The sequence below is a fragment of the Stegodyphus dumicola genome, chromosome 7 (assembly GCF_044657685.1).
Source record: "Stegodyphus dumicola isolate Sdum_Otavi_A_Nest chromosome 7, ASM4465768v1".
Classification (NCBI taxonomy): Eukaryota; Metazoa; Arthropoda; class Arachnida; order Araneae; family Eresidae; genus Stegodyphus; species Stegodyphus dumicola.
The window spans coordinates 42946170-42973709 of NC_140774.1; the positions used below are offsets into that span (position 1 = coordinate 42946170).

The 27540-nt window shown below is 31.8% G+C and overlaps 1 protein-coding gene across 1 annotated transcript; it reads right to left on the reverse strand.

The window, feature by feature from the left end:
- Positions 1-4627: 4627 nt before the first annotated feature.
- LOC118189673 (transmembrane protein 53) lies at positions 4628-27540 on the reverse strand. The gene is made up of 3 exons (XM_035360333.2): positions 27302-27540; positions 22549-22768; positions 4628-11297 (listed from the first exon to the last, which is right to left on the reverse strand). The coding sequence occupies exons 1-3, from the start codon at positions 27445-27447 to the stop codon at positions 10830-10832; spliced, it is 834 nt and encodes a 277-aa protein (XP_035216224.1). The 5' UTR covers positions 27448-27540; the 3' UTR covers positions 4628-10829.

A 27540-nucleotide genomic window follows, 5' to 3' on the forward strand; every position in this document is an offset into this window, starting at 1 on the left:
AGACTTACATTAACAGTAGCTTCTTGACTGAAGGTGTCATCAAAGGTGTCAACACTTGACTGTGCTCTGGACAGGGCATCAGCTATTAGCAATTCTTTTCCTGGGACATATTCCAATTTCAAATCATACCTGTTCAATTTGAGGAGCATGCGCTGAAGGCGAGGTGAGATTGTATCATAAGGTTTCTTACTAAGGTCTAGTAATGGTTTGTGATCAGTCTGCACTGTTACATGTCTTCCGTACGTATAGTAGTTGAAATGTTCTAACCATATACAACTGCTAAGAGTTCTTTTTCAATCTGCACATACCTTTGCTGCGTTTCTGTCAATAATGCTGATCTAAAAGCCACAGGTTGATTATTTTGTAGGAGAACCGCTCCAATTCCATATTTACTGGCGTCTACTGACACAGTTACAGGTTTGCTTTCATCAAAATATTGTAAACATGGGGCTTGCACAATCATCTGTTTTAGGTGCTCATAGTCTCTTTGGATGTTTTCATCCCATAACTATTCTCTATCTTTTCTCAAAAGTTGCCTTAACGAATGAGTTAGACTTTACAACTGAGGTGTGAATTTTGCTAAGTATGTCACCATTCCTAGAAACCGCTGCAAGTCTTCTCGGCCTTTTGGTTCTGCAAACTTTTCAATCGCTTGGATCTTCTTTGGATCAGGTGCAATGCCTTTATCAGACAGAACATGTCCTAAATAAGTCACAGAGGTCCGAGACAGCTGTGTCTTCTTGATGTTAAATTTTAAAATTACACTTCTGGCTATCGTAAGTGTCTTCCGCAACAACTTGCAATGTTCTTCGACAGACGACGATCCTAGGGCTAAATCATCAAAATATGGATTTATCTCGTTCTCATTGCAAAAAATCTCCTCCATGGCCCGTTGATATTCCTCAGGTGCATTGTTCAGACCGAAAGGAAGAACCAAAAATCTGAATCTTCCCCAGGGCGTTGTAAATGTTGTCAAGTATGATGACTCCTCATCAAGCGGTAGTTGCCAAAATCCATTCTTGGCATCCAAAATGGTAAATATTTTACATCCTTGGAGTTTTGTCATAAGGGCTTCTGCTGTAGGGATTCGATAATGAAGTCTTTGAATATCCTCATTAAGCTGCCTTGGATCTAAACAAATTCTCAATTTCTTTGGAGTATTTATCACAACCATGTGGCTCACCCATTCTGTAGGCTCATCACCTTTTGCTGTGGTGTCAGTTTCAACCATTCTGTTTAGCTTCTGCTTTACTTTTCCATGCAAAGCAAGTGGCACTTTACGTGGTGCTGCAACATGAGGTGCGACATTTTCTTTTATTTTTATCTCTACTGTGCGATTTAGTTTTCCCACACCAGTAAACACATCTGCAAATTCCTGTATCACTTGCTCTGGTGTCTCTTCATTTTGTTTCTTTTCCTGCTTGACTTGATACACTCTTTCAATCAGGCCCAAGTCTTGGCAAAGCCTGAAGACCCAAAATAGGAGATGATTCCAAAGTGGTTACTAGAAATTTGAGAGTTTTTGTTAATTTTTTAGTTTTACATGTAAGGTAGCACTCACCTAATATTGGTACATGGTTGTCACTATAATCCAGTACTGGTTGTTTATTTTTCTTAATTATTGGTTTCTCACTCCAGTTTAACAATTCACTCTTGGGTATAATGTTAACTTGAGCTCCAGTATCTAATTTGAAGTTCACTTCGTTCTTATTTACAGTGATCTTTTGGTACCAGACTGATGCTTTATTTGTAGCCACCGCGTCAACACTTTTTACTTCCCCTAGGTAAATAAACTTCGAGTCGCTATCTTCCGTACGTTCAACGGCGTGCACTTTCTGTTTTGGTTTGGCGCGACACATTTTCGCCCAGTGATTTTTCACACCGCACTTTCGGCAGACCGTTCCGAACGCAGCGCACTTCTTTGGCTCATGTTTTCTTGCACTTTTTTACTTGCGTTATCTGCGCGGGATTTGATCGATGTTTGTTTTTTCTGAGAGCGTCTACGGAGATTTTGTTCTCGTTCATTTCAGTGGCTTGAGCTTTGCTATGTTCTGCTGCCTTGCATTCACTGATGATATTCTGCAGCGTCTTTTTCGCTTTATTTGTCTCTTGTATTAGCCGTTCTTGTAACGCTTTATCTGAGATGCCTTGCACTATTTTATCACGGAGCATTCTATCTTGCGCTTGCCCATAGTTGCAATCTACTATTGCACATCGTAGACTTGAGTAAAAGTCCGTGAATTTCTCTTGCTTTATTTCGAGAAACTTGAATGATGCATAAATCTCATTCTGATAATCTGCAAAATATTTGTCGAATTCTTGTAGCACTTGTATCAAGGACACTTCACTGCTGCCCGCTTCTGGCTTCAAATCAAACGATCGATATTGCTTTTTTAATTCGTCACCACAAACATGTCGAAAAGACGCAGTTTTTGTGCTTTCCGACTCTATTGGCTATATCTTAATGCTTCGATATAGTCCTCGAAGTCTTCCTTCCAGTGTCTCCAAGCTTCAGAAGGGTTCGATCCAGCGTCAAACGGTGACAACATGGGCAGGTTATGCGCCATTTTTTATTCCAAGTTTTTCAAATGCACGTTATCCTTAAAATATCAATTTATGCATTAAATTCGTGAGCATGGTTTACTCTGACACCATGTTATATATGTTGACTCGTCAAATATAGATAAATTACTGTTTATTTATAAGATTAAATTAGATTACTTTATACATAAGAGAGACATTGATGCTACATGGTTGTCGGCAAGTGATGAGAGTGTGTCGCAGCACAAATACCGTGCACTTGCCTAGCTAGTCAGGTTAGAGGCACTGCCATCTATCGGCAACCAAAATAATTAATATCTAACAAAGATGACACAAAAGGCTACAATTCCGCTCTAAAAAAAAAAGAGCCGTTCAGAGTGGGGTTTATCTCAGCTAATGGAGTCAGTTCCATGTGTTGACCAGCTCCGCTATGCGTGCAGTTCAGATTTTTCAACTCGCATGGGGAAAACTGGTTTTGGACATGGGTCAGCTAAGTCAGTTGTGTCCTTTAGCTCAGATAAACCGCAGTCTGAACATCCCTTTACACTCCAACTCAGCCTTGGCCTTTTCATTTTGATGTACCTTGTGTTGTGCAAGCTAAGCGGTGCATGGTCACTCCCTGTCCTCTTTCCCCTGGAGTTCCACAGTACAGACAGTTCCATGTCATGAGACATAGTGGAACCATTACATCGAGCTGGACAAACTGCACATTCATGTGGTATTCACGGCGATAACGGAACACGCAATCAGTCCTATCACCGGCAATTAAACCTTTGTCTAGCCATATAAGTTCAGCTATTTTATTCATTTGGCCATAGGTGAGACTATGATAGGTACAATTACCTTTGAGATGTTTGTGACAATCCATGTATGCTTTTTTGAAATCAATTAACTGAACTTTTAAGACTTGTTCAGAAAATAATATTTATAGCACACCAATGTTCATCTTTCTGAAACTTAGATTTCTTGAACTAAAATTTTCGACAAATTGGCCCTTTCTCGAATCTAAAATTATTTTCTTTACCTTCCTTTCTTGAGAAGTCAAAAAATCAGACAATATCCTTAATGCAGTAAAGGTCGTAACATGCAAAATAACCCTAATGCCCTTTGTGAAATTTTGAAATAGTTTATATTATGATATTTTAAAAGAAGCATGCTTTCTTGTGGTGATTATAAAATGTATTTAAAAAAAGAAAGCGAGCTAATACATAGTGATAACATTTGATGGCAGCATTCTTTTATTTGAAAAAGAACAAACATAAAATTGAGCACTGATACTAATACATTTGATTGTTTCATAACGACAGCTTGTCTTCATAATGAGCTTATTCCCATTACATTTAGTATAATTCCAAGAATACATTTAATACTTATAAATCTAATAAGTTGTTCTTAATCACATACTTGTTTTAAATACTAATTTTAAGAAGTTTTAGATAAAGTCAATATATTTTTTTATGAAAGTTTGTTCAGAGCTTCAGGTAAAATATCACTTCTGGTTTATCAATTTCAGTCAAAATCTAAAATGTTGTTCCCATTGATTTAAAGCCTTAAATACTAAAAAGTTTTGGATTATATTTTAATACAGTTTTTCATTAAAACTGTTATGGGCTTCAAACAAAGTACCACTTCCCATTGTCCATCAAAAAGCTCTGCTGGCTTCCCATAAAGCACCATTTCTGGTTATCCAATTTTACTCAAAATATAATCAACTCTTCATGTGAATTCAAAAAGCTTAAATATGGAAAACGGACATTTTTTGAAGTTCCTAAGTGTTGAAGTGGATGACAAAATCATCGCACACGTACACACGTGCAGACAAACATCATTGTAAAAATAGTAAAAATGTATTGTGGGAACCCTAATTCCTGCTTATTCTCTGAAAACTCAGTATCAAATTTTTGGATTGAAAATATTACCCTCATTCTCTATGCATATAAGTTAATGGGAAGTAGAAATCTCTGAATTACATTTAGTCAGAACTGAATTGAAAGCTGCATTTATCTATAAAGATGTTGACATATTCAGGCTCATTATAACAATGTAAAAAAAAAAAAAAAAATTACACAATAAGATATTTGCTGCAAATGGTGAAATATATTTTTATTACATAATTTGATTATTTATTAAGGACATTGTCAGAGTGGTTCAAACACTAATAAATTCATACTTTCTACAAATTATCCATAATTTGAACTGAACTTACAATCTTAAACCAATAACATGCAGTGGACTCCTGTTAATTTGAACTTTCACGGCCTAGTAAAATTATTTAAATTATCAAAAGCTACTTTAAAATATGAAAATAAAAACTGGACAAATAAAAACTAAAAAATATGATTTTTATGCATTTATTTTTTTTTTATTTATATTAGTAATTAGCTGTACAGATTTGTACATCACAACATAAAGAACTTAAAAATAATTCTGCATTAGTCCTATTAATTTTAGACATTTTAGCTGGTTTTCTTCATTTGAAAATGGGCATTATATAATTCTCTGTTTGATGAATATTGCATGAAAATGAGCATATACATGTATTCAGTTGACTGTGCAACTGATCTGTTGCCATTAAACAATGCAAAATGTAGAATTCCAGGATTTTGTTCAAATTATCCTAAATTATACAAGAAGTTCCACTTAATTTATTAACATTTCTTTTTAACTGAGGTTTTTTAGCTTTGTTCACATTAACTAAAATTTCGAATTAATGAGAGTTCACTGTAAATATACATAATAAACTTCAATACCATATACACAATTTATAATTTTTGAAACTTTTCCTTACAATAAGAAGATATTACACTAAAAACATAAAATGAAACATTAAAGCTTTTTTTTTCATAAAAAGTAATTAATAAAATATTAAGTTTGCACACTCATATATCACGTAAACGAAACACAATGTATAATGTTAAAATATAATATATACAAATAAAATATGCAAATGCTTTGTGCTATTAAATACTTCTTTTATCACATTATATTTCACACCACCCATTAGGTAACATATTTCATCATCTGTCACAAAAACGAACATAAAAAATTTTTCAATTTTAGACCTTGTACAACATACCCATTATAAATTTGCATGCTGAAGACAACAAATGCTTGGAAAATCTAGTAAAAATTATACTCCCAAACTTTATTAAATGTATTAAGTTGCATGAATTAATATATAATTGAAAATATCCTTTAAAATATTTAATAATGCAGGAAATATTTCACAAAATTTACTCAAAATACCCTTTTTTACATTCCTGAAGTACAGATGATTCAACCAGCATAGTAGTGGCTTTAATAAGTTATCACAAATATGATAATAATTTATAAAACATTTTTAACATAAACTCTAAAATGCTTCCAAGACAAGGAGGGATAGTCATATTAGAGAATAATGGTAACCTATTCTCTTTTCTCCCATATAAACAATATTTATACATTTTAATACAATTTATTTGAGAAAAACTTTCTCAGAATTGCATTTAAACTATTTCAAAGAATTTTACTAAAAAATGATGGATCACAGACATAATCCCAGTCAGAAAATGGTAACTACAGGCAACTCTCCAATAACACTATATGGTTTTGCTCTTGTATGATTGAAAAACTATTGAAAACTTTGGATTAATGAAATGAAAATCATCCAGAATGAACTAAATTCAGAAAATTACAGTAACTAAGAAATTTCCATGTACCAAAAACCATATTAATTGAAAATGCCTAATTCACATCATGCCATAAAGGTCACCATAAAATTCATTTGATAATTCTAAAAAAGCACGTAAAACTGTAACACTTATTTAAGTGTTGACATGTTTTATAGATTCTTATATCTATAAAACATTTTTTTTCATTATCACTGAGTTATTGTGCAATTTTTAAGACATTAACCATGTGTTAATTAAAAGCTGCATTTATCTACGAAGATGTTGGCATATTTATCCCGTCTACTATTTTACAAACAGGTGCATATATTTAAATTAAATAGCAATTAGAATAAACTTATATATAAATACAATAAACTTATATATTAATACAATAAACTTAAAAAATATATATGCATAAATTACCATATATTCTGGCATATAATGCACATTTTTAATACAAAAAAATGAGATCGAAATTTACAAGTGCATGTTATATGCTGGATAAAAATTGACACATTTAAAAATGAGGCAAAGAAGAGCATACAGATATTAGATTTCTTACATAAACCTAAATGCTGTTTCTTTAAAAGAAATGACACAACTTATGAACTTAAAAATTTTCATTGCCAGATAATTTTTAATCATCGGATAATTTCCTTTACATAAAGCATATTAATTATTGTGCTTTCATTCATTCGGAGAAATTTATATCCGACTCCTAATTCCGTAAATTCATTTGGGTCAGAAGTGCATTCTAACCCAAAATTAAGTTTATCTTTTCTCAAAAATCTGGAGTAACATTCTTGTGCACACCTGCATTGAAAATCACCCACCACCTTTGCAAAATTATTTTCTCCCTCAAAAATTCTCCCCCTCATACATATTGTTACACTTTTTGTTCATCAATTCAGTATACCATTGTTCCAAAGTCTGGGAAAAATCTCCAAATAAATGAAAGAGAAGAGCATCACACATGTATCTCTCAGGTATTTCTTCTTACAGAAAAGGGTGTGCATTATACAGCGAATATAAATTACGTTAAAAATTTTAAAACGTAGGTTGAAATTTTAAGTGTGCATTATACACCGGTATGGCGGAATATATGGCAAATGTTTTTGTCAATTCCTGGAGAATATCCTCTTCCTTTCCATACTAGTTTTCAATCCTACGTATCACAGTTTTGCATTACATAACACTATACAAAAATCCAAACATTGTGTTATACAAGGGCAGCCTGTATCTAAAAACATAAACATCTATCATATTTAAAAATTAACAAGTTGTTATATTTTTAAGCATAACAAATTTATATTAGCTGAGAATAATTATAATAATAACAACAATTCAAATGGAACCTGCATTCTACTTTCTAGGTAAATAATAATTACCTACACACACGCACATAAAAAATTTTTAACCTGTAATAAATTTTCTGAATACAAGAAGTGAATGAAAAATCTCATCAACACAGATGAATTAAGTATCTGAGGCTCTTAAAAATACTATAGATAAATAAGCAAAACATACCACATGAAATTACTTTTCATGCAGAAATGCACAAACTGTAATAATAACTAAGAATTCCTGAAATAGTAAATTTTGAATTCACAATGCACAAATTTTATGATATTGGAATAATTTCCATTTACTGCATTGTAACAATTCAGAATTTATAATAAATAAAATATGTTGCAGAAAAATGACAGGTTATGAATATATATCTAACCCTCAGTAAAATATACCATTTCCATGGTCCCTTCTCAGTATTCATAAAACCATAGACATCACATACTTAAAACAATATACCTGAGAATAAAATTTATATAAATAAAATCACATAATACCATAACAAATAAAATCACAGATAGTACTCGAATAAATAAATGTAATATGTGAGAATAATATATAACAGCTTATATGCCAGAAATAAAATAATAATAACCTTTAAAAAGTATTCCTTAACACCAACTGGTATTGAGTCAGTTTTGATGTAAAACATATTAAAATACCACATATTATTACTTATTTCTACATCTACACAAAATGTAAATATTATTTTTAATTATGAGAGTGGCATTTGATCAGCAAATTCTATTTTGGTCAGATTAATTTCCTCCATTTGAATAGCAAATAAATACGAAAACATTAAAAAAAAAAGATCAAATATTCAAAGCATTTATGACAGCTATTTAACAACTTATGTATTTTATGGATTAGTTTTCTTTTGTGTTGTATATACATAGCAGTAATGTGTAAGAGTGCAACAGGCTATCTAGTTTAAAATATTAATAAAGAATTCATTTGTACATTACATTTCCCCCCATAATGTATATAAAATGTCAATTTGAATATTTGAAAATGCGACATTGCCTAATTTTAAACTACTGATTTCATGGATAACAGTGTTAAATATGTAATAACAAATAAATAAAATAAATAAATATCTAAAATAAACTATAATTTTAAGAATAAAATCAGTATGTATAAAAAATGTAACATGTGTTTTAAAAATGACTATCAAAATATCAAAAGATATTTTACTTGAATTAGATATAACATAAAACACAGATAAATGCATGACTGAGTGCCTTTTTTTTTTTTTTTTTTTTTTATCTGCAAAGAAACTTTAAACCTTCTTTTTTGAGTTTCCAAAAGCTATTCTTGAGATTAAAACTTCCCCCCCCCTCTCTCTCTCTCACATGGCACTATTAAAAATCAATTAGATGTCAATTAAGTTTCTTTGAAACTATTGATTAGTGTTTGTTCACAATGAAACTAATATAAATTATATGCTATAATTTAAAGTTATTAAAGGATTATAAACTTCACCTGTGTTCACCATACGTTTTCCTGAAATATTTAGGAGAGACATTACATGGTCAACTCCAATAAATATCAGTAGATACTTGTTAATTTATCAACAGCTTTAATATTAATATAACATATTTTTCCTCTTGTAAACTACTTTTTGGTGTTTTCATTTTTAACTCTCACAAAACTTTCATTCAATTTTTAAATTCATTTTGCAAAAGGACATAATTTCTACCATCTTAGGCACCAAAAGATGTAGCTTCAGTTCAAAGAAAGCTGTTTAGTGGAAAAGAGTCAATGTTTACATAGTTTGACATTTTGTAAAAAATGAGTTTTTAAATAATGTACCATAAATATTATAAAAGTTTAATAATAGTGATTTTCCTTTTCCTTTTAAAAATTCATGTGTGTTTTAAAATACTTGCCTTCCAAAATACAAACTAAGATATGGATATAGTGTTTTTAAATGTTCAATTAATATATTAGATAAAATAGATGAATGAAGAGGAAGACTTTCTCACACTACACAATTGAGAAAATACAAATGACAAGGACTAATTAATCAGCCACAGCCAAAACACAGCTTGTATTAGCTGAAAAATGAATGACAGGCAGAGTATGTGCAGTGTGGGATTTGGAGGGGAGGATGACTAAATGATTTTTAATATGCATAACTGCATGTTCCAAACAAACATTTATTTTTTAGGATCCAATAAAAGATTTTTCAAGAATAACAGTATTAAAAATTAAAAACTGAAACTCTAGCAATCTCAGAACATAATTTACTCTGAAACTTCATTTGGAAAAAGTACAGCAAACATTTTAATAGAATTTTATATTTTTTACCTATCTGAAGAAAAATACCCCAGTGATTTTCAAATGCTGTTCATGATGTCTTTTTTTAATGCATATTTGAAAGCACCATATTTTTCCTCTTGTGAAAGCTTAGAAAAATTAAATAATAACAAAATTTTCAAATAATCATCTTGTTTTTACAATATTTTAGCCAGTTAACACAATCCTTGACATGCTGTCTTAGCAACTGATAATACATCTATAACATTAGAAACACAAATAGATGCACTATATTCAGAAATCAGGCTCTAATGTTTACATTAAAATGTTCTAATAAATATCTTTTAGACTAGAAAACAAATGTAATTATATCAGTAGCAGTTGTAATCTAGATCATATTTCCGTCACTAATACATGTTAAATTATGTTTGCAGCCCTTCGCTTACTGTCAGGTTACACAATTTTTAGCATATTGCTTTTGAAGGCATATGGTCCAAAATCAGAAGTCTGAAAGGTATCTGTATGGTAACTGAAGAATAATATGCTTAGCTGCCCTCTCCCCCCCAAAAAAAAAGAATGATGATGATTTTATACAGCAATTGTTTGAAACCTACTTTTATGGAATATTAGACTAAATATTAACTTAACAAAGAAAACAGAACTGTATATTATTTAACTATTCCCCAGAGTGTTATGTAATAAAAAATAAAGAATGATTTTTATAGGCAATAAGTTCATTTTAATTTACTCAATGTGTTCAATTTAATATTTTAGATGTAATTTATATGAATAAATGTGTGGTTTCATAAAAATTATGAAGGTTTAGCAATAATATATTTTGCTCTTAACTTTTAGCACTCTAGTTTTTTTTTCATATTTGGAAGGCATCAAATTTTTGATGTTGTCATATAAATGCACATTTACAAGAAGTTTCATGCTTACAATAAAAATTTATGACATGAACGGAAGGTATGACAACTGAAACAAATACCACTCTTCATATATTTTGTGGATAGTTTATTCTTTTTATAATTAACCTTCATGATTATTTATATCACCTGCTCCATCTGCTGCAGTATTCTCATCTATGAAATTATATACATGTTTTAAATACTCTTCTCGATATGTGACCATGTGCTTGACGTGAGCAGAATCTTCAAACAAAACTACTTGCACATCAACTCCTTTCTTCTTACGACCATCTGCAAATTCCTGAATGGTATCCCAACAACATACATTATCTGCTTTAGAAAATAGGAACAACTGGGGGCATATGTTGGGTTCTTCTAACAATGCATTCCATAGACGATAATAGTTAATTTTACCAGTGAAAAAACTCAGCATGGCGCTATATACACCAAGAAGAGTAGCACGTAGTAGAGCAACAACTGCAATCATGTATTTTTTGACAATATTTCCTTCTGTCATTGCCAGCGTAGCCCTGACGAAACCAGATGCTCTCACTTTAGCAGGACAACTGTCAAAAATGCAACCTTTAATCTAAAAATAAACAAAGATAAAACACATATAAAATCCTTTATGAAATTTATTCTAATGCATTAAAGCTTACTGAACTATTACAAGTTACCAATACAGTGTTTTTTTACAAATATAACCTGAAAGAAAAATTATTTCAGAGACTTTTAAATATATTAAAGAGTTAATTATAGCTTATAATATATTTTTTAAATATTTCATTTACATTCATTTCCGCTAATAGATTAGTTAACATTACATTCTTCATTCTTAGTCTTATATTTCAGACTGCATTCTTAAAATCATGTTCCACTTCTAGTTTACATTATGTTTAGCCTCTTTCATAAGGACTATAAACACAGTTTCACACAAGTATCATGCGAAAGAATATAAATATTATAGAGACATTTTTTACATACAGAAGAATTAATTCTGTACATGTTTTCTTGAAAAATTAGTGATTGAGAAAAAAGGAATACAACAGCCTCAAATTCCATACCAGCAAAAGTTTGGGCCTCACTCCTAGTGCTTAAGCCATGCTAATAGCCTTAAGGTGCACTTTTTAACCACACCCATAAATATTTATGATACTGCTCATAGCCCTACTACAAAATTAGAAACAGAATACAAAAATAAACTAACCAACTTGTTAGATATTACTGAGAATACAGCAAAGATACATTTAAATTCAAAAATAAATAATCCAAATCTGCCATAAATGTAAAGGCAGGTAGGAGGAATGTAAACAAAATTTTTTAATTTGTAAATTTTGTAATGGAATCTGTGTGCAGATATAGTGCAAGTTCTGGAATGTACGAAACATATGAACAAGTAAGGAAGGTGAAGCAAAGTTAAAAGAAAAAAATCTTTTAATGATTCAGCTTCTTATAGCAGGTAAATTTCTTCACAAAATCCGTTAATTGGAAAATTTCACCTTTGTTTTGCGATATCCGAAAACCTTCAAAATTAGCGGCTATCATCGTCAAATTTAGCTATCCTTCAATACATACTTGGCTATGCACCATGAGCTTGGCAACTAATGATAAATTGTTCCGTTAAATATTATCTCGTTTCTATCGCGCACTGAGACAATTATGCCTGAATTGTATTAGTTTAATTATTTATTATACTTATGTCTATATCTCAGCCTATGATAGCTCTGAATAGATAAATTCCCACATATAAAGTCTTTTTGAGGGCCAATGCTAGATATCTTACCTCCTGATGGTTCCTCAGTGGGTCCTAAATTCTGCAACTCAGTGCGGCCATACGAGCCCTGGCGCTGGTTTTGGATTTATGAGAAAAATAAATCAGTTATTCTTAATTCAAATAGCCCTAAATGTAATCTTTGGGTCCATGAGTATCATAAAAAAATCTACTTTTATAGCATATGGAAAGAAATTTTTGGTAAATTTTTCCTCGTCAGCACTTTTTAGCACATCTAACTTAAATCTGTAATTATCACCAAACGTAATGTCAACATAAAAGGTTACCATACTCCTTTATTATTCAATTACTAACATAAAAAAAATGTCTAGGCATCTCTACATGAGTCATTAGTCAAGTTGTCATGTTTTATAAACATGCGGTGATGAAAGGAAATAATAGAAATAATGATTCACCAGGTTGGCATCAGATCAATGATGTAGCTACGTGGAATGTTTTGGTTTGAGATGGGTGCCAAGCAGATACGCAGCAACGGAGCCAAATCATTGATCGTACAAATTTATGCTAAAATGATTGTTTCTTTAATAACAAGGCATTTAATTTAGTGCCAAAGTAAAATTAAGAATCGGAACTCTCCAGATGTTACCAGGAAAACGTTGTTGGTGGTTTTGAGGTCCAAATTTTAGATCATTCGGGATAATGGACATCCGCATTTCGGACTTTGTACTGTATAACTACAAATAATAGGTTCAAAAGTAGAGGCAATTAAGAATGAGACACGGCAAATACTTTAAAAAAAATGAAAACTGCACAAAATGTATTCTCATGTAAAAATAAGTAAAAGAATTGGCAGACAAGAAATTTATTTTACTTGGCTTCTCAGATTCCCTTTGGTATCACTGGATATATATTGGGTTGGAAACTAAGTAATTGCAGATTTTTTTTAGAAAATCAAAGACAATTTTTTCATGGAACTAAATAACGTTATTCTGTAATGTATTGCCCATTTTGATCAATGACCTTTTGCCATCTTTCAGGCAGCATCATAATCCTACGTTCATAAAACTTCTGGCTTTTATTAGCAAAAATCTGAATCACGTACGATTTGACATCATCATCATTATTGAAATTTTTACCATTCAAGGAGTTTTGTAAAGATCGAAACAAAAAGTAATCAGATGGTGCAAGGTCAGGACTATATGGTGGATGTGGCATAACATCCCAACCAAGCTCCAATAATTTTTGCCAAGTGACCAAATATGTGTGTGGCCTTGCATTGTCATGATGGAATACAACACCTTTTAGATTTGTCAATTCGTGCCGCTTTTTACTGCATTGTTTTTAACTGCATTTTTAACTGCATTGTTTAATTTTGTTAGTTGTTACTGCAGACATCAGAATTGATTGTTCGGTTGGGTGGTAAGAATTCAAAGTAGACAATTCCTTTGTAATCCCACCAAACTGATAACAAAACCTTCTTTTGATGAATATCAGCTTCTGATGTTGCTTGAGTTGGTTCACCTGGCCTGCTCCACGATCTTTTCCGCTTGATATTGTTGTAAACAACCCATTTTTCATCGCCAGTTATCAGTTGTTTTAAAAATGGATCATTTTTTAGTTTCTTTAGCAAATCGCAGGTGTTAATGTGTTGCATTAAATGTGTTTCTTTCAGTTCGTGAGGAACCCATGTATCGAGTTTTTGAACATAGCCAAGTTGTTTTAAGTGATTTTCAATGCATGTATGTGATACATGAAGCTTCTCTGCAATCTCACGTGTTGTACTGTGACGATCCGAATCGATTATTGCTTTGATTAGGTCTTCATCGTCTTCAACAGGATGACCAGAGCATTTTTCATCTTTGAGTGAAATATCACCAAAATGAAATTTGGCAAACCAATTTTGACACTGCCATTCTTTTAAGGCTTCGTCACCAAAAACAGCACATAACTTTTTATGAGCTTGCGATCCGTTTTTCCCTTTGCGGAAATAAAAAAGCAAACTATGACAAAAATGTTCCTTTTGATTTTCCATTTTTCAACGAACGCCAAACGAAAACTACGCAACCGATCAAAAAAACGTTTTTTACTGATTGACAGCTGAATTGCCAACTATCAAATAACAAAATGTGTTTTACATTTGTACTACGCCTGCAACCCTAAAAATTCAACTGAAGCCATCTATGAGTGAAATCCGCAATTACTTTGTTGGCAACCCAATACATTACTATAATTACCGTAATTTCGCACGTATAGTCCGCAGACACGATTTTATATAAAAAAAAAAATTAAAAAATTGTCAGATAGTCCGCACCACCGGATAGTCCGCGGACTATACGTCCGAAATTACGTTTTTTTAATACGGCAATATTCCCATGCTTTTTAAACACATCCTTTTGTTTGCGCAAATTTCTCACCGCTTTCTTGTCCACTTCAGAATAACGGAGTAAAATCCTAGTATACGGTGCAGCCTTGGCGCGACTTTGAAAATTATCGCCAACACCAAAAATGATCCAAAGAACGTCTATATATATACTATACACACATAGTATATATACTATATACATAGTATATAACTGTATATAGTATATACATAGTATATACTATATACATAGTAACATAGTATATACTATATACATAGTAACATAGTATATACTATATACATAGTAACATAGTATATACTATATACATAGTATATACTATGTTTAACTATATGTTTTCTTTGAATGACCCGTTAACTACTCATCGTATATGTCCCGTTTTTACTGCTCATCATAAAGTCGCCAAAAGTAGTCAAATCCCGTGTGCACCGGATACTAGGATTAAACCAATAATGGCCCGCTTCTCCATTTCCATCTTTTTCAGTTTTCTCAACTACTCTCAGCAGTAAATCTCCGGCAATGTTTCATCAACGTTAGCGAAGATGAAAGACAAAATACGAAAACAAAATACTGTGCAACGTGCTATCCTCGTGATAAGTGGTAATGAAATGTGACCTGACCTCACTCACTCGGTGTTGTCAAACCACGCTATAAGTAAACGAATCACGCTTTTTTTTTCGTACTCCAGGTACTTGCTACTATGGCTCCTAAAAACCGAGTTGACGCATCGACTACTTTTCCCCCTCCCGGCAAGGATTCCAAGTATCCTTCGCACTAAAGCAGTGCGAAGGATACTTGGAATCTCACGCTTTTTTTATATTTGATCATCGGCAGTTCACGACAGCGTGTTTTTTAAATTTCAACAATTTTAACCGTGAACAACCAGCGTATTGTCCGCACTGGTGGATAGTCCGCAGCTTCAAAAATTCGCATTTTAAACACAGATAGTCCACGGACTATACGCGCGAAATTACGGTAAGTATAAATATGGACCTTGATTATCTGAACTGAGAAGGACAAAGATAGTTCAGTTGACTTACTCAATATAGCTGATTTTCACATCTTAAAAATGACTATTTTATGCAAAGCATTCATCCTTCAACATTAGATTAAGTGATTTAATTAAACAGAAATTTATCTTCAAGCTTTAACTCTTTCACAACCAATCCGCCTGACACGGCTCTACATTGAAACAACCAGAATTGCCCCAAAACGGCTGAGATTGTAATATTGTTTTTTCCCTCCTCCTAAGGTATGCAATAGCAGGTTCAGTTTCCCCAAATGCATTGTATCAGTTTACTGCAGACAGCTTGTATTAAGAGATTTCTTATCTTTTGCTTGTTCGTGACATTTCGTTGTTGATTCTTTTGTGGTACAGTGTGCTTTTAAGCTTTAAACAGCAATAAACTTGCAGTTTAAAAATTTAAGGATTACATTTATTTTTAATCAATTTATTCCTCCCTATAAAAATAAAGGAAATAAGAAAAATCTAAGTCATCATCATAACAAAGCCAGAAAAGCTTGTTGGTCTGATTTTCAGAATAGTTTTATAAAGAACAGGGTCAAAGGCTAATGGAATCTTTGTTAGAAAGTACAAAGGATGTCATTCGAAATCTTCACTCCTATTTTCTGTGTTGATGGACAGGGAGGGGAGGAAATTGCTGGAAAACTGGAAAAGTATTTCGGGCGGTTCTGATTTCAAGGATGCAGTTTAGCGAAAAGTCCGGATTTCAAATAATTAAACATGATAATGATCTGAAATTACATAATAATTTATTCTTATGATCATGTAAGCCACAACAATTTTTTTCATAAACACAGTTTTAATAAAGGGAAGGTCATAACCAGGCAGTTAATTTTTGCTAATGAAATAAAGATTATATTCAACCGTATTTAACAAAAACATTTAGGGGAATCAAATTAAAATTTCTAATTTGTATACAATAAAAAGATTATGAATGCTTAAGAAAATATGTATAATTTAATCATAATTTTAAAATTAAATTATCATGTTGTAATAAGAGGGTCTTTGGAGATTAGGAGAAATCATGCAAATCTTAAAATCTGGAGCGAAAGAGATCTCTAGTCCTTCTTAAAAAATCTCTGTAGATAAGAATATATTTTATTCCTTTTCTGATGACTGTAGTTGCCTTCATTCTTTGATTCCTTTGCCTAGAGTAGATAATGATATTTAGAAGGAAAACTATTATTTAAAACCCAAAATTCTAGATATATGATCAGCCAGATTTAAAAAAATTAATATCATATTAAAAAACAATATAAGTTTAACACTAATAATAATGAAGTTTCATACACAAAGTTCTAACCCAAGTTTCATGCACAGATGCACTTAATAAACATGTAAAGAAATGTTTTCAAATGTTCACAAACTTCATAAAATATCGTTTTTGTACTGGTAGAACCAGGTGACATAAGAGCAACAGGATATAAGTTAGGAGAAAATAAGTTGACGATTATTGTACTTCGACATTATAATTTTTGGTAAAACAAGTAGGAAATATAAATTAACACCCACAAACTATTGACTTTCTCCATGAGGCTAAATGAGTAGAGTCTACCATATGGCCTAATTAGCAGTTTATATAGAAAATCACCTGCGCCTACTTTCGGCTGCTCTAATTCACAAGAGTAAATAAATATAGCTCCATTTTAGTCCCTGCTTTCTCAAGTGTAGAATTCACTGATTATGAACACTCTCTTTAAAATATATTGAAGCAGTCATTAGTAACAGAGGTTTATCTGTAGAAAGTTATATATCGATAAAAATTCATAAAGACATAACAACTTATAGTAATTGTTTGGATGCTAAAATTTCCATCAATGCTTTCACAGGCCAAAAGCTGCAATAAAAATGAAATAAGTATGTCTGATAAATAAAGATCAAGATGACTCATTTCAGTGACACATGATGACAATTAACCTCTTCGTCATCCGTAACGCGTCTAGCGCATTCAAGTGAACATTCTGCAGGGTGGCTGCTACGTCCTTCAATTGTTCTTCAACATTTTAAATCTTTTAAACATTTCAAACGCTTTCTAAATGTTTACTTGTTTGAGTTTTTATTTTTGTTTGTTCTAATACTTTCTAGAGGGCAGCACTAATCAGGCATTCATTTTTCTAATTTAATTTGCCCCAGGTTTTATGAATATTCATGCCCTTTTGCATATAATGCAAAACAGCAGAAGATGGCTTCGAAGTCTACTCAGCAGAAAATGAGGTTGTGAAGTGTAAAGACAGGAAGGATATATGTTTGATGAGTACAGTCCATAATAACTCGATGATTGATATTGAAACATGGAAAAGAACTGTAATAACCAATAATTGTAAAAGATTACAACAACAAAATGGGAGAAGTGGACTGCTTGGATCAGATGCTATCAAATTATCCTGCTGTGAGAAATAAGCAGAGCTATTATTCTAAAATACCTGGACATTTATTATACATGGCATATTTAATGCATATGTTTGGAACAAGAAAAGTAGTGGCAAATTAGATCACTTGTCTTTCAGGCTTGCTCTTATAAACAAAATCATTGATAAATATAACACGCCAACAACAAATATACAAAAAGAGTGTTGTTTTAGCAGCTGTGATATATCACGTCTTACCAAAAGGAACTTTATAGATTGCACTCCATCAACTGTAAATTAGAAAGAACCAAGAGAATGTTACATTTGTTGTAGCAAAACATTGTTAGGGAAAAAGTGTGAAAAAAACACGATACTATTGTAAAGAATGTGACGTAGGACTATGTATTACCCTATGTTTTAGAGTTTAACATATTGTATAAATAAATTGAGTTATCTATTCAAAAAAATTGTTAGTACAATTTTAATACATTTTTCAAAATAATAATCATGTTTTATTTCCTTAAAATTTTACTTAATATTCATTTACATTCATCCACTGCGAACGGATGAAACATGATATCTGTGCAGAGAAAACAACACTACATGCGGTGAAAAACAGAGGGTCGCTGGGGAGAAATTTTCCTGGACAGGAGAGGATGGTGAAAGGGTTGAGAAGTGGATGGCATATCTTCCTTACATCTCAAAGTTAGCATTATCTGATTTTTGTTTCTCATAAATGAAAGAGAGGTTGAAAGTCAACATTTTTCATATAATACCGAAAGTTATTGTCACAAATCGTTCAAAATCACAAACTTTCTTCATCAACTGAACATAAAAACAGATCGCTCATTTGGTAAAGAGAATAAAAATAAATAAATAGCACTGTTAAAAAATAAAAAGCAATGTTAAAAAAAGAAAAAGAAAATTCCTTCAGTCTGATACCATTTTCCTTTTTTATCATACATTTATATGACTGGAGACTTTATTTACCAATGTACTTTATAATCAGCAGCTACTGTTAATTTATCTTAATTTAAATTAGATTTATTTGCACTTAAATATTATAATTAAACATAAAATATTCAAGGAACAGACTAACTCAAACTGAATAAAAGAAACAAGTCTAATTAAAAAAAGAGTAAACAATTTAATATATGAACAATGATTACTAGAAGAATGACGGATCCAATGATTAATATTTCAAACCGCTATGCTCACGATACCTCCATCATATTTCCTCATTTTTTCTCAAATTTTGTGCCAACTTTCAATCATGCTAGTTTCAAATTGAGGTTCTCCAGTATATTTTCTAGATATGATGAAATAAATAATAATAATTAGTCCAAAGGGGCTTTGTCTCTGAAGGACTATTGTTTCCATTTTGCATTGAATCACTCTGAATGTCGGTTTCACTTTTTCAAACTGTTGCCACCAAATGCTATCGCCCTGTATTATATTTGAAGAAATTAAATAATGAAAAATCTGCATAAATGTATGTATATTTCTTGCATTGTGATAAAACAACGGTACCTAAAGCCATCAAATTTTGAATGACTTAATCCTACTGTGAATATGGGCATCTGGAAGACCAAATTTGGAATTTGTTTTATATTATCTCCAGCGCGCGGAACTCTGTATGGGAAATTCTAAAGATATGCTCATTTTAAAATTATTTTGCGACATTGCTGTTGAACTGAATTTTATGGTTTAAGTGCAAGGAGCATGAGAATAAATAAATAAAGGCAACACACAAAATGTTTAAAAAAAAGACGCCTCTTTGGACGTAATTTAAAATCTGAAACCTTCAGATTTTTTTTTTTTTTTTTTAATTTTGTGTATATTTGGACATATTTTGTCCTTTTTCAAACAATCATTTCCTAAAAATTTTCACTAGGTTTATAAGTAATAAAGTTATAGTGATAGTTAATGTATTCAATAGCCTGAAAAATTTAGATCTCATAACTATGGAAAAGAAATACAGTAATTTCTGGAAGAGACGCCGCGACGTTAACGTATTTAAAAATTAATTTTCAGCGGGTGCGGTGTTTCTACCCATGCAGCATTTAGGTGCACCAAAAATAAAATATTTCCTATGATGGTCATTGTACATAGTTTGAATAACTTGGTCATTGTACATAGTTTGAATAACTTTGTCATTGTACATAATTTGGATGGCCTTGTCACTGTACATAGACTGGTGCTGTTCCCACATAAAAAACCACTCAGTTGCTTTTTGCGAACCTTTCCCTTGAACGGTCCTACATGCCTTATTCACTGTAAACGGGATCTCAGAACAATAACATTCTTCCCCCTTTCAAATCAGCATTCTCATCATTTTGAATAGTCTCTCTTCTCTGCCATTCGATGAATCTTCCAGGACCCATCCTCTCCCCACCCCTGCCTTTTCTGCAATTTTTTTCAAAGGCGGACATGACTCCACCTGACGTATTTCCCCTTCAGCATGAATCGATTTTTCATGGTATTCTGCCAGATACAGATCCCATCAGTTTGGATACAAGTACTTGTTGGATAGTTTTTAAGTAAGAAGGGAGTGGAAATTTTTTTTTAAATGGCACCTAAATGGCACAGAAGCTATACTGCTGGTTTTAAGCTTAATGTAATTTCACGTGCTGAACAAATTGGAAATAGATCAGCAGCTAGAGAGTTTGAAGTGGACGAGAGATGTATTCGAAGTTGGAGAACTGAAAAAGAAGAACTTAAAAATATGTCACAACAGAAACGAGCCAAAAGAAGTGGTACTGTAAGGTGGCCGAATCTAGAGGACGACCTTGAAAACTGGATAAAGGAGCAACAAGGAAAGGGAATGGCAATTTCGACTGTAAAAATTCACTTACAAGAAAAATGTATAGCAAAACAAATGAACATAAATGATTTCAAAGGAGGGCCTTGCTGGTGTAGTAGATTTATGAAAAGAAAAAATATTTCTGTGCATACTAGAACAACAGTCGGGCAACAATTACCAATGGACTGGCAGGATAAAAAGGCATCTTTTCTAAAATATGTGACAGATATTATTGACCAAAAAAAACTTCTTCGGTCACAGATAATAAATATGGATGAAACACCGTTAGCTTTCGACTCTCCTGCAAACAGAACTGTTGATGAAACTGGTGCAAAAACTGTATCTGTGCTTACGACGGGGCATGAAAGAACGTCATTTACATGTGTGTTACGTTGTGCCACAAACGGTGACAAGCTAAAGCCGATGATCATTTTTAAATGGAAAAACTATTCTGAAGGGAGATTTTCCAAATGATGTAATTATTTGTGCAAACAAGAATGGCTGGATGAGCGAAATAATCATGCATGAGGGGCTACAAAAAGTTTGGCAGTGTCGTAAGAGATCTTTTTTCCAACCAAAAGGGTTATTGATAATGGATTCCATGTGTGCTCATTTACTTGAGTCAGTGAAAACCAGATGTCAAAAATTGTCTATGACCGTAGCAGTAATTCCTGGTGGTTTGACAAAAATCTTAGAACCATTAGATTTGTCAGGTAATAAATCCTTCAAAGCTGAAGTCCGAAAATGGTGGAAATGTTGGATGAGTGAAGGATTGCATACGTATACCAAAAGAGGTAAAATGCATAGAGCATCTTATGAAGAAGTTGCAAAGTGGGTAGGAAGTGCATGGAAATCGGTAAAAACATCGTCAATAATAGCAGGGTTCAAAGAAGCTGAAACTATATCCTTAGATAAAGAGACTCTAAACCAAGAGGATGAATGTGATGATCTGGAAGACTTGGACTTAGATCAGAATTTACTAAATCTTTTTAATTCAGACAGTGAAGAATCAGATTTTGATGGCTTCATATGATGTATAGTTTGCCGTAATTCCTTTTGTAAATAAAATTTAAAATTTCCTTTTGTTATCCAAATTTAATATTTTGTTGTTGCAACATTTTTTATAATATAGTCAGAGTATTACAAATATGGACTTATTTAGTGGGTAAATATACGTATATTCGTGAACGTAAATATATTTTCAACATTTCTTACCTTTAATTTATTTTTGAGTTATGGTTTCATTTCATGCATTTTTCTTAACCGATATGTCATATATCAGGACATAGGTTGAGATTTTGCATCTATACGGCCCATGACGATGTTATGCGCAATTTAATGTATTACAGCGTTTCCATGTAATTTTAATTTTTTCCCACCATTTTTCTCGAGTGCAGCATTTACGCTGATGCGGCCTTTCTTCCAGAAATTACAGTACGCATTAAAAAAATATACAAATCTTCCAATGATATTTCTCAGTTTAAAATTACTCTTATAAGTACTTTTTAAAATTCAGATTAAAATTAAATTATAAGTAAAATTTAGGTATGGATACCTTAAATTCTTCTGGATGTTTCTTTCTCATCAGTTCACTTACATACCGATATACTGTTGCTCCACCATTACTAAAAATGTGAAAAAAAATCGGGTGTTTATCAAACTTCATGTCAATAAGCAAATTGATCACATTTCCAGCAAGGTTCTGAATCTTTTTTTCATCAATAATTCTAGGTGAAACGACATTTGTAGATGTGATGTACCGTATGGTAGTGCATCTAAAAAAAATAAATAGATATTTTCAAAACATTATCAGTATTAAAATATTTTAAAAGTCATTGCAGTTTTTCCAATATGATCAAACATAAATTTATCAAATCATCCAATCATGGAAATAAAAATTACTATATTGAGAATTTTTACTGAAATGAGAATTTTAGGGAGAAAAGAACAGAAAATCAAAATCGTATTTGTTAGATGAAAATCCAAATGTATCAGCAAAAGTTTTATCAGTCTAGCTCTTTATCATTATTAACCATATAGTATTGAATTATTTTCAGAATCATGCGGAAAGGAATATATATTCAGCTGCTGTATAAACAGCATACATAGTTACATAATTAACTATGTATTTTATTATTTTTAAGCTGACAGATTTGTTCCACCTGTTCATTGACAAATTTTGTTTTAGTTTGATGACTTTATTTTTTCTTATTTATATACAGTCCAAAGTCTTTAATCCGGACTCGTCGGGACTTCGGCCATTCCGGATTATAGATCATCAGTTTAAAATCTGGTAAGATTGCATGCAGAAATTATAAAATTAAAAATATGAAACCGTAGAAAGTTTGTAGCTTTGAGGTCCGGATTATAGATCATTCCGGATTATGGGTGTCCGTATTAATGACTTTTGATTGTATTTAATTTTTGTAATAATACATTGAACTGCAAGTAAAATTTTATCCTGAATAAATTAAATTCATTACATACACATTATTTTCAATTTAAATACAGTCAATTAATAATTAATTTTCAATTTAAATACAGTCAAAAGTCTTTAATCCGGACTCGTCGGGACTTTGGCGATTACGGATTATCGGTTTTTCCGGATTATAGACCATCAATTTAAATCTGGCAAAATGGCATGCAGAAATTATAAAATTAAAAATATTAAACCGTAATTTATGAAATAAAGAGCAATTATGATCTAAAGGGTATCAAAATTTACAAAAAAAAAAGCTTAATATTTATTTGTTTACTTTATTAAATATTTCTTTCAACGCGTATGCATAAAGCATACATTACGCATAGTCGAAATTAGAAAATTGCAACCAGAAAACTATTTGATGTGTATTCATGATATTTATAATGACGAAGAATTTGATTTAAATCATATCAAAGACGGAGTACATCGAGATGAAATACTACATTTAGTAAGGAATTATAAGCCGAATAAAATAAAAGCATCTGCCCTGAAGATAAGGATAGTGCTGACAGATCACCTTCTAGCTCACTGCATGCCGCAACTCCCCCCCCCACAGAGCAGCGTTAAATTGATAAACAGATTTCGGAATGTTTAGAGAAACAAAGGATATGCCTTTATCCATTTTTTGCAGCAATTCCACTTTTTGTTTGATGAACATCAAAACATGCTTTCGCTTTGTAGATCCTTTGGCAGTTCCAGAACCGGAAATTCTTTTTGACATAATCGAAAGTTCAAGCTTACTTTTATAAAATTGCTCTAACAGTCTGTAAAAAATAATAAGCCGGATCCAATTAGAAGATTAAGGAAAAACATAATCTACAACATTAACTGAAATAGATAAATAGATAATTTTAGCTTAGCTTATACCGTCCATTAAACATTAAATGCGCATGCGTAAACATAAATGCGTTTACGCATGAGCAGAAAGTTTGTAGCTTTGAGGTCCGGATTATAGATCATTCCGGATTATGGATGTCCGGATTAAAGACTTTTGGCTGTAATTAAATATTATAAATAAATCTAATAGATCCATTGTGCCTGAACTTTTGCACTGCATTCGACAGAGGGTTGGAAATTCCTCTCTTTCTGAAACTTTATTTTGTCAAAAGAACATTATTACATGTTTGCCATGCAAAACACTGAAGTCTAGTCTTTAAAGTTATTCATAATCAAAATCTTTACATTTCATTTAGGTTACCTTATATATATCGTTACGAAATTTCCAGGCGCGGTAAGGTTTAGAGTTGCTATAAAATGAAAAGGGAAGGCAGGGTTGCCACATTTGGCAAAAAATCGCCCATTTGGTGACAAAATTACTGATATGCCATGCACAGATGGAGAACCTTCTGGAATGAATTCTTACCGGTTTAGCCCAGAATATCCTAGAACACAAGCCAAAAGCTATATAAACCCTGCTGGTAGTATGCGGAGAGTAAGTTAGAGCGAAGGTAGTGAGAGTCCATTGAGTTGATAGTCAGTGAGTGCAGAGTTGGTCGTCGAGATCGAAAGAGTCTCTTACTGTATTATGGTTAGTGCATTATCGAGAGAGTGTGTTGAACTCCAGGAACGACTGAACCGAGGAGTCAGGAGCTGTACTCTTGTGTATCATCACAATCATTCCATGTGTTTTGGAGTAGAATCAACAAATTATTAGCCCAAAGAGGCTTTGTCTCTGAAGGACTATTATATTTGTGATTTACTGTCTGATGAGTGTATTCAGCTTAACTGTTGGACTGAATAACCTCTCTAATAATCTCTAAATATCGAGTTATCTCTCTAATAATCTCTAAATATCTATCGAGAACTGTCTTCCATGTTTCCTTTAGTCACATGCGATAAAATTTTTACTATCTTAAAAAGACCACACATTTGTTTTGCAACAAATATCACAGACAAACCATTGTTCTGTTACCATTTTTTTTAACAGGGCGCTTTCTCAGTAAATAATCTATTGTTGAATTCTACAATTTTATTTTCCTTACCTATCCTAAGAATCACACTTTACTTCAGTAGAATGCAAACACTTTCACATAGATAATTACACCACAACTTTCATTTCTGGTGACATATCAAGTTCTCTATTGATGTATTTTACAGACATCATTAAAAAAAGGGCTGAAAATAAACCATATTGCAGTCATAATACGTATTCTACTATCCTAAGCCTGGTACTTTACAAGCACCTCCTCATTTTCCTCTCCCCCAAAAAAAGTTGCTAGTTTATTGCCAATTTTGTGAACTAGCCAAAAATATTCTTTTGGCTACCTTTATGCTCACAGGTACTGTTCTGCTGGCAAACAATAATACAAAATCTCTTTATAAAAATCATTAAAAGTTGAAAAAAAGATTTTATTTCATTTTGTGCAGCATTTTTTTTTTTTTTTTTTTGCAATACTTTACAAATGCAGAGTTCTGAAATCTGATGAATCTTTTTTAATAACCAGGTACATCCATTTCAGGCAATCTGCAACAAAACAAAATTAACAATCCTTTCTGCTAGTAAACTTCCTCATATGCATACACTTTTACCCTTTTTTACCCATTTTCAGGATGTAAAAATATAAACAATGCCACTGAAAACTCACTTTTGTGAACATTTTACTTCTCACTGACACCTAATGAGTTCTCATTAATTTGCATAGCATTTTAGGCCTTAATATTTAAGGACATAGATATTTCACATAAAATTTACTCAACATATCATTTTAAACTCAATGTGCATAATTTAGCTTCAGCAATGTTATTTCAAACTTCTTATGCATGTAATTTGGCTCAAGTGCAGAATTGTCCACTTATATGGCGCATATCAGTGTGTACATGAACAACTCAAGGAAGTGCACAATGCCAAGTTTCTGCAATTCTCTAATGTTTTTTTAAGTGAAAATAGGTTGATGTGTAAATGGATACCGAGTTTGTGCATTCTTTAACTTGTTATCTTCAAGTTGGTCGATTTTGAGAAACATATGAAGCAGTGGGTGATTCTGCACTTTCCCACATCAGAAATATTTTATTTTTATTTTATAGAAAATTTTATTTACATTTTAAAACATCACAAAAAGTTTTGCAATTTTAGCCAAGTAAGAATAAACAGCTTAAATGATATACAATTACATCAACATTTAATATTTTGCGACGAAAATATCCTTAGTTCCTTGTTCAGCTCACAGTTCAAAATACAGCCTGTTCAAATAATTTAATAATTTCCTTGTTTCTCATATGATTCGAAATTACAGGAAGAGAAATGTAATTACTTGCTATTACGAAAAATGGTTCGTCAACGTCACTGAATAAAATGGAGGGGGAAAATTATAAATGCGCATTATACTTATTTCTAACCCTATCAACTTCACTGAATTTTTATTTTACATTTGTTGGCCCTTTAAGGTCAATGACATTTTTTCATAGCTTTAAAATTACTCTAAATTCCAAATATAGATAATCATTTCTCAAAAATTTAATCAATTTAAAAATACACAAGCGACAACTTACAGAAATTCTAGTCATTAAAAGATAGCCGTCAACATAATTATTATTACAATTTATAAAAATAAATAATATAACCGAATAAAATACGGTAGTAAACAATAAAAGAAATGCGAATTTATGTATGAATTGATCAAACAAACAAACTATGCCACTGATCAAACAAACTATGCCACAATTAATTTATCAAATAGAATTTTACTTTAACATTACACAAACGTCACGCATGACAGAATCTGCAATGAATTAAAACATTCAGCAATAAATAAAGATATTAGACGAATAAATTTATTAATATTTCTATGATTTCATATAAAGTATACTGATAATGAAAACCATTTACCCTTTCTTCTGATAAATTTCGCTGTATTTTGCTAAATACCTATCAACACAGCCAGCCCATCCAAACAATATTATCACAGGCTCTTTGTTCATCACATGATTTGAAATCACAGGAAAAGTAATATAATATTCAAAATCATCTTCCATTTTTCACTAGAAATGTCAACACAGTATTACTAAATAAAACTGAAAACACCGGGTTGAGAAACACAAACTAGACAAAAACGAAAAATAATTTGC

Bases quoted from the DNA above. Each gene is read 5' to 3' on its own strand.
- LOC118189673 (XM_035360333.2), bottom strand. From the start codon at position 27,447: ATGGAAGATGATTTTGAATATTATATTACTTTTCCTGTGATTTCAAAT. The intron at 22,769-27,301 runs GTAAATGGTTTT...TATTTTTTTTAG, and splicing joins GAAATTTATCAGAAGAAAGG to ATGCACTACCATACGGTACA. The intron at 11,298-22,548 runs GTATCCATACCT...GTTTATTTTTAG, and splicing joins AACATCCAGAAGAATTTAAG to ATTAAAGGTTGCATTTTTGA.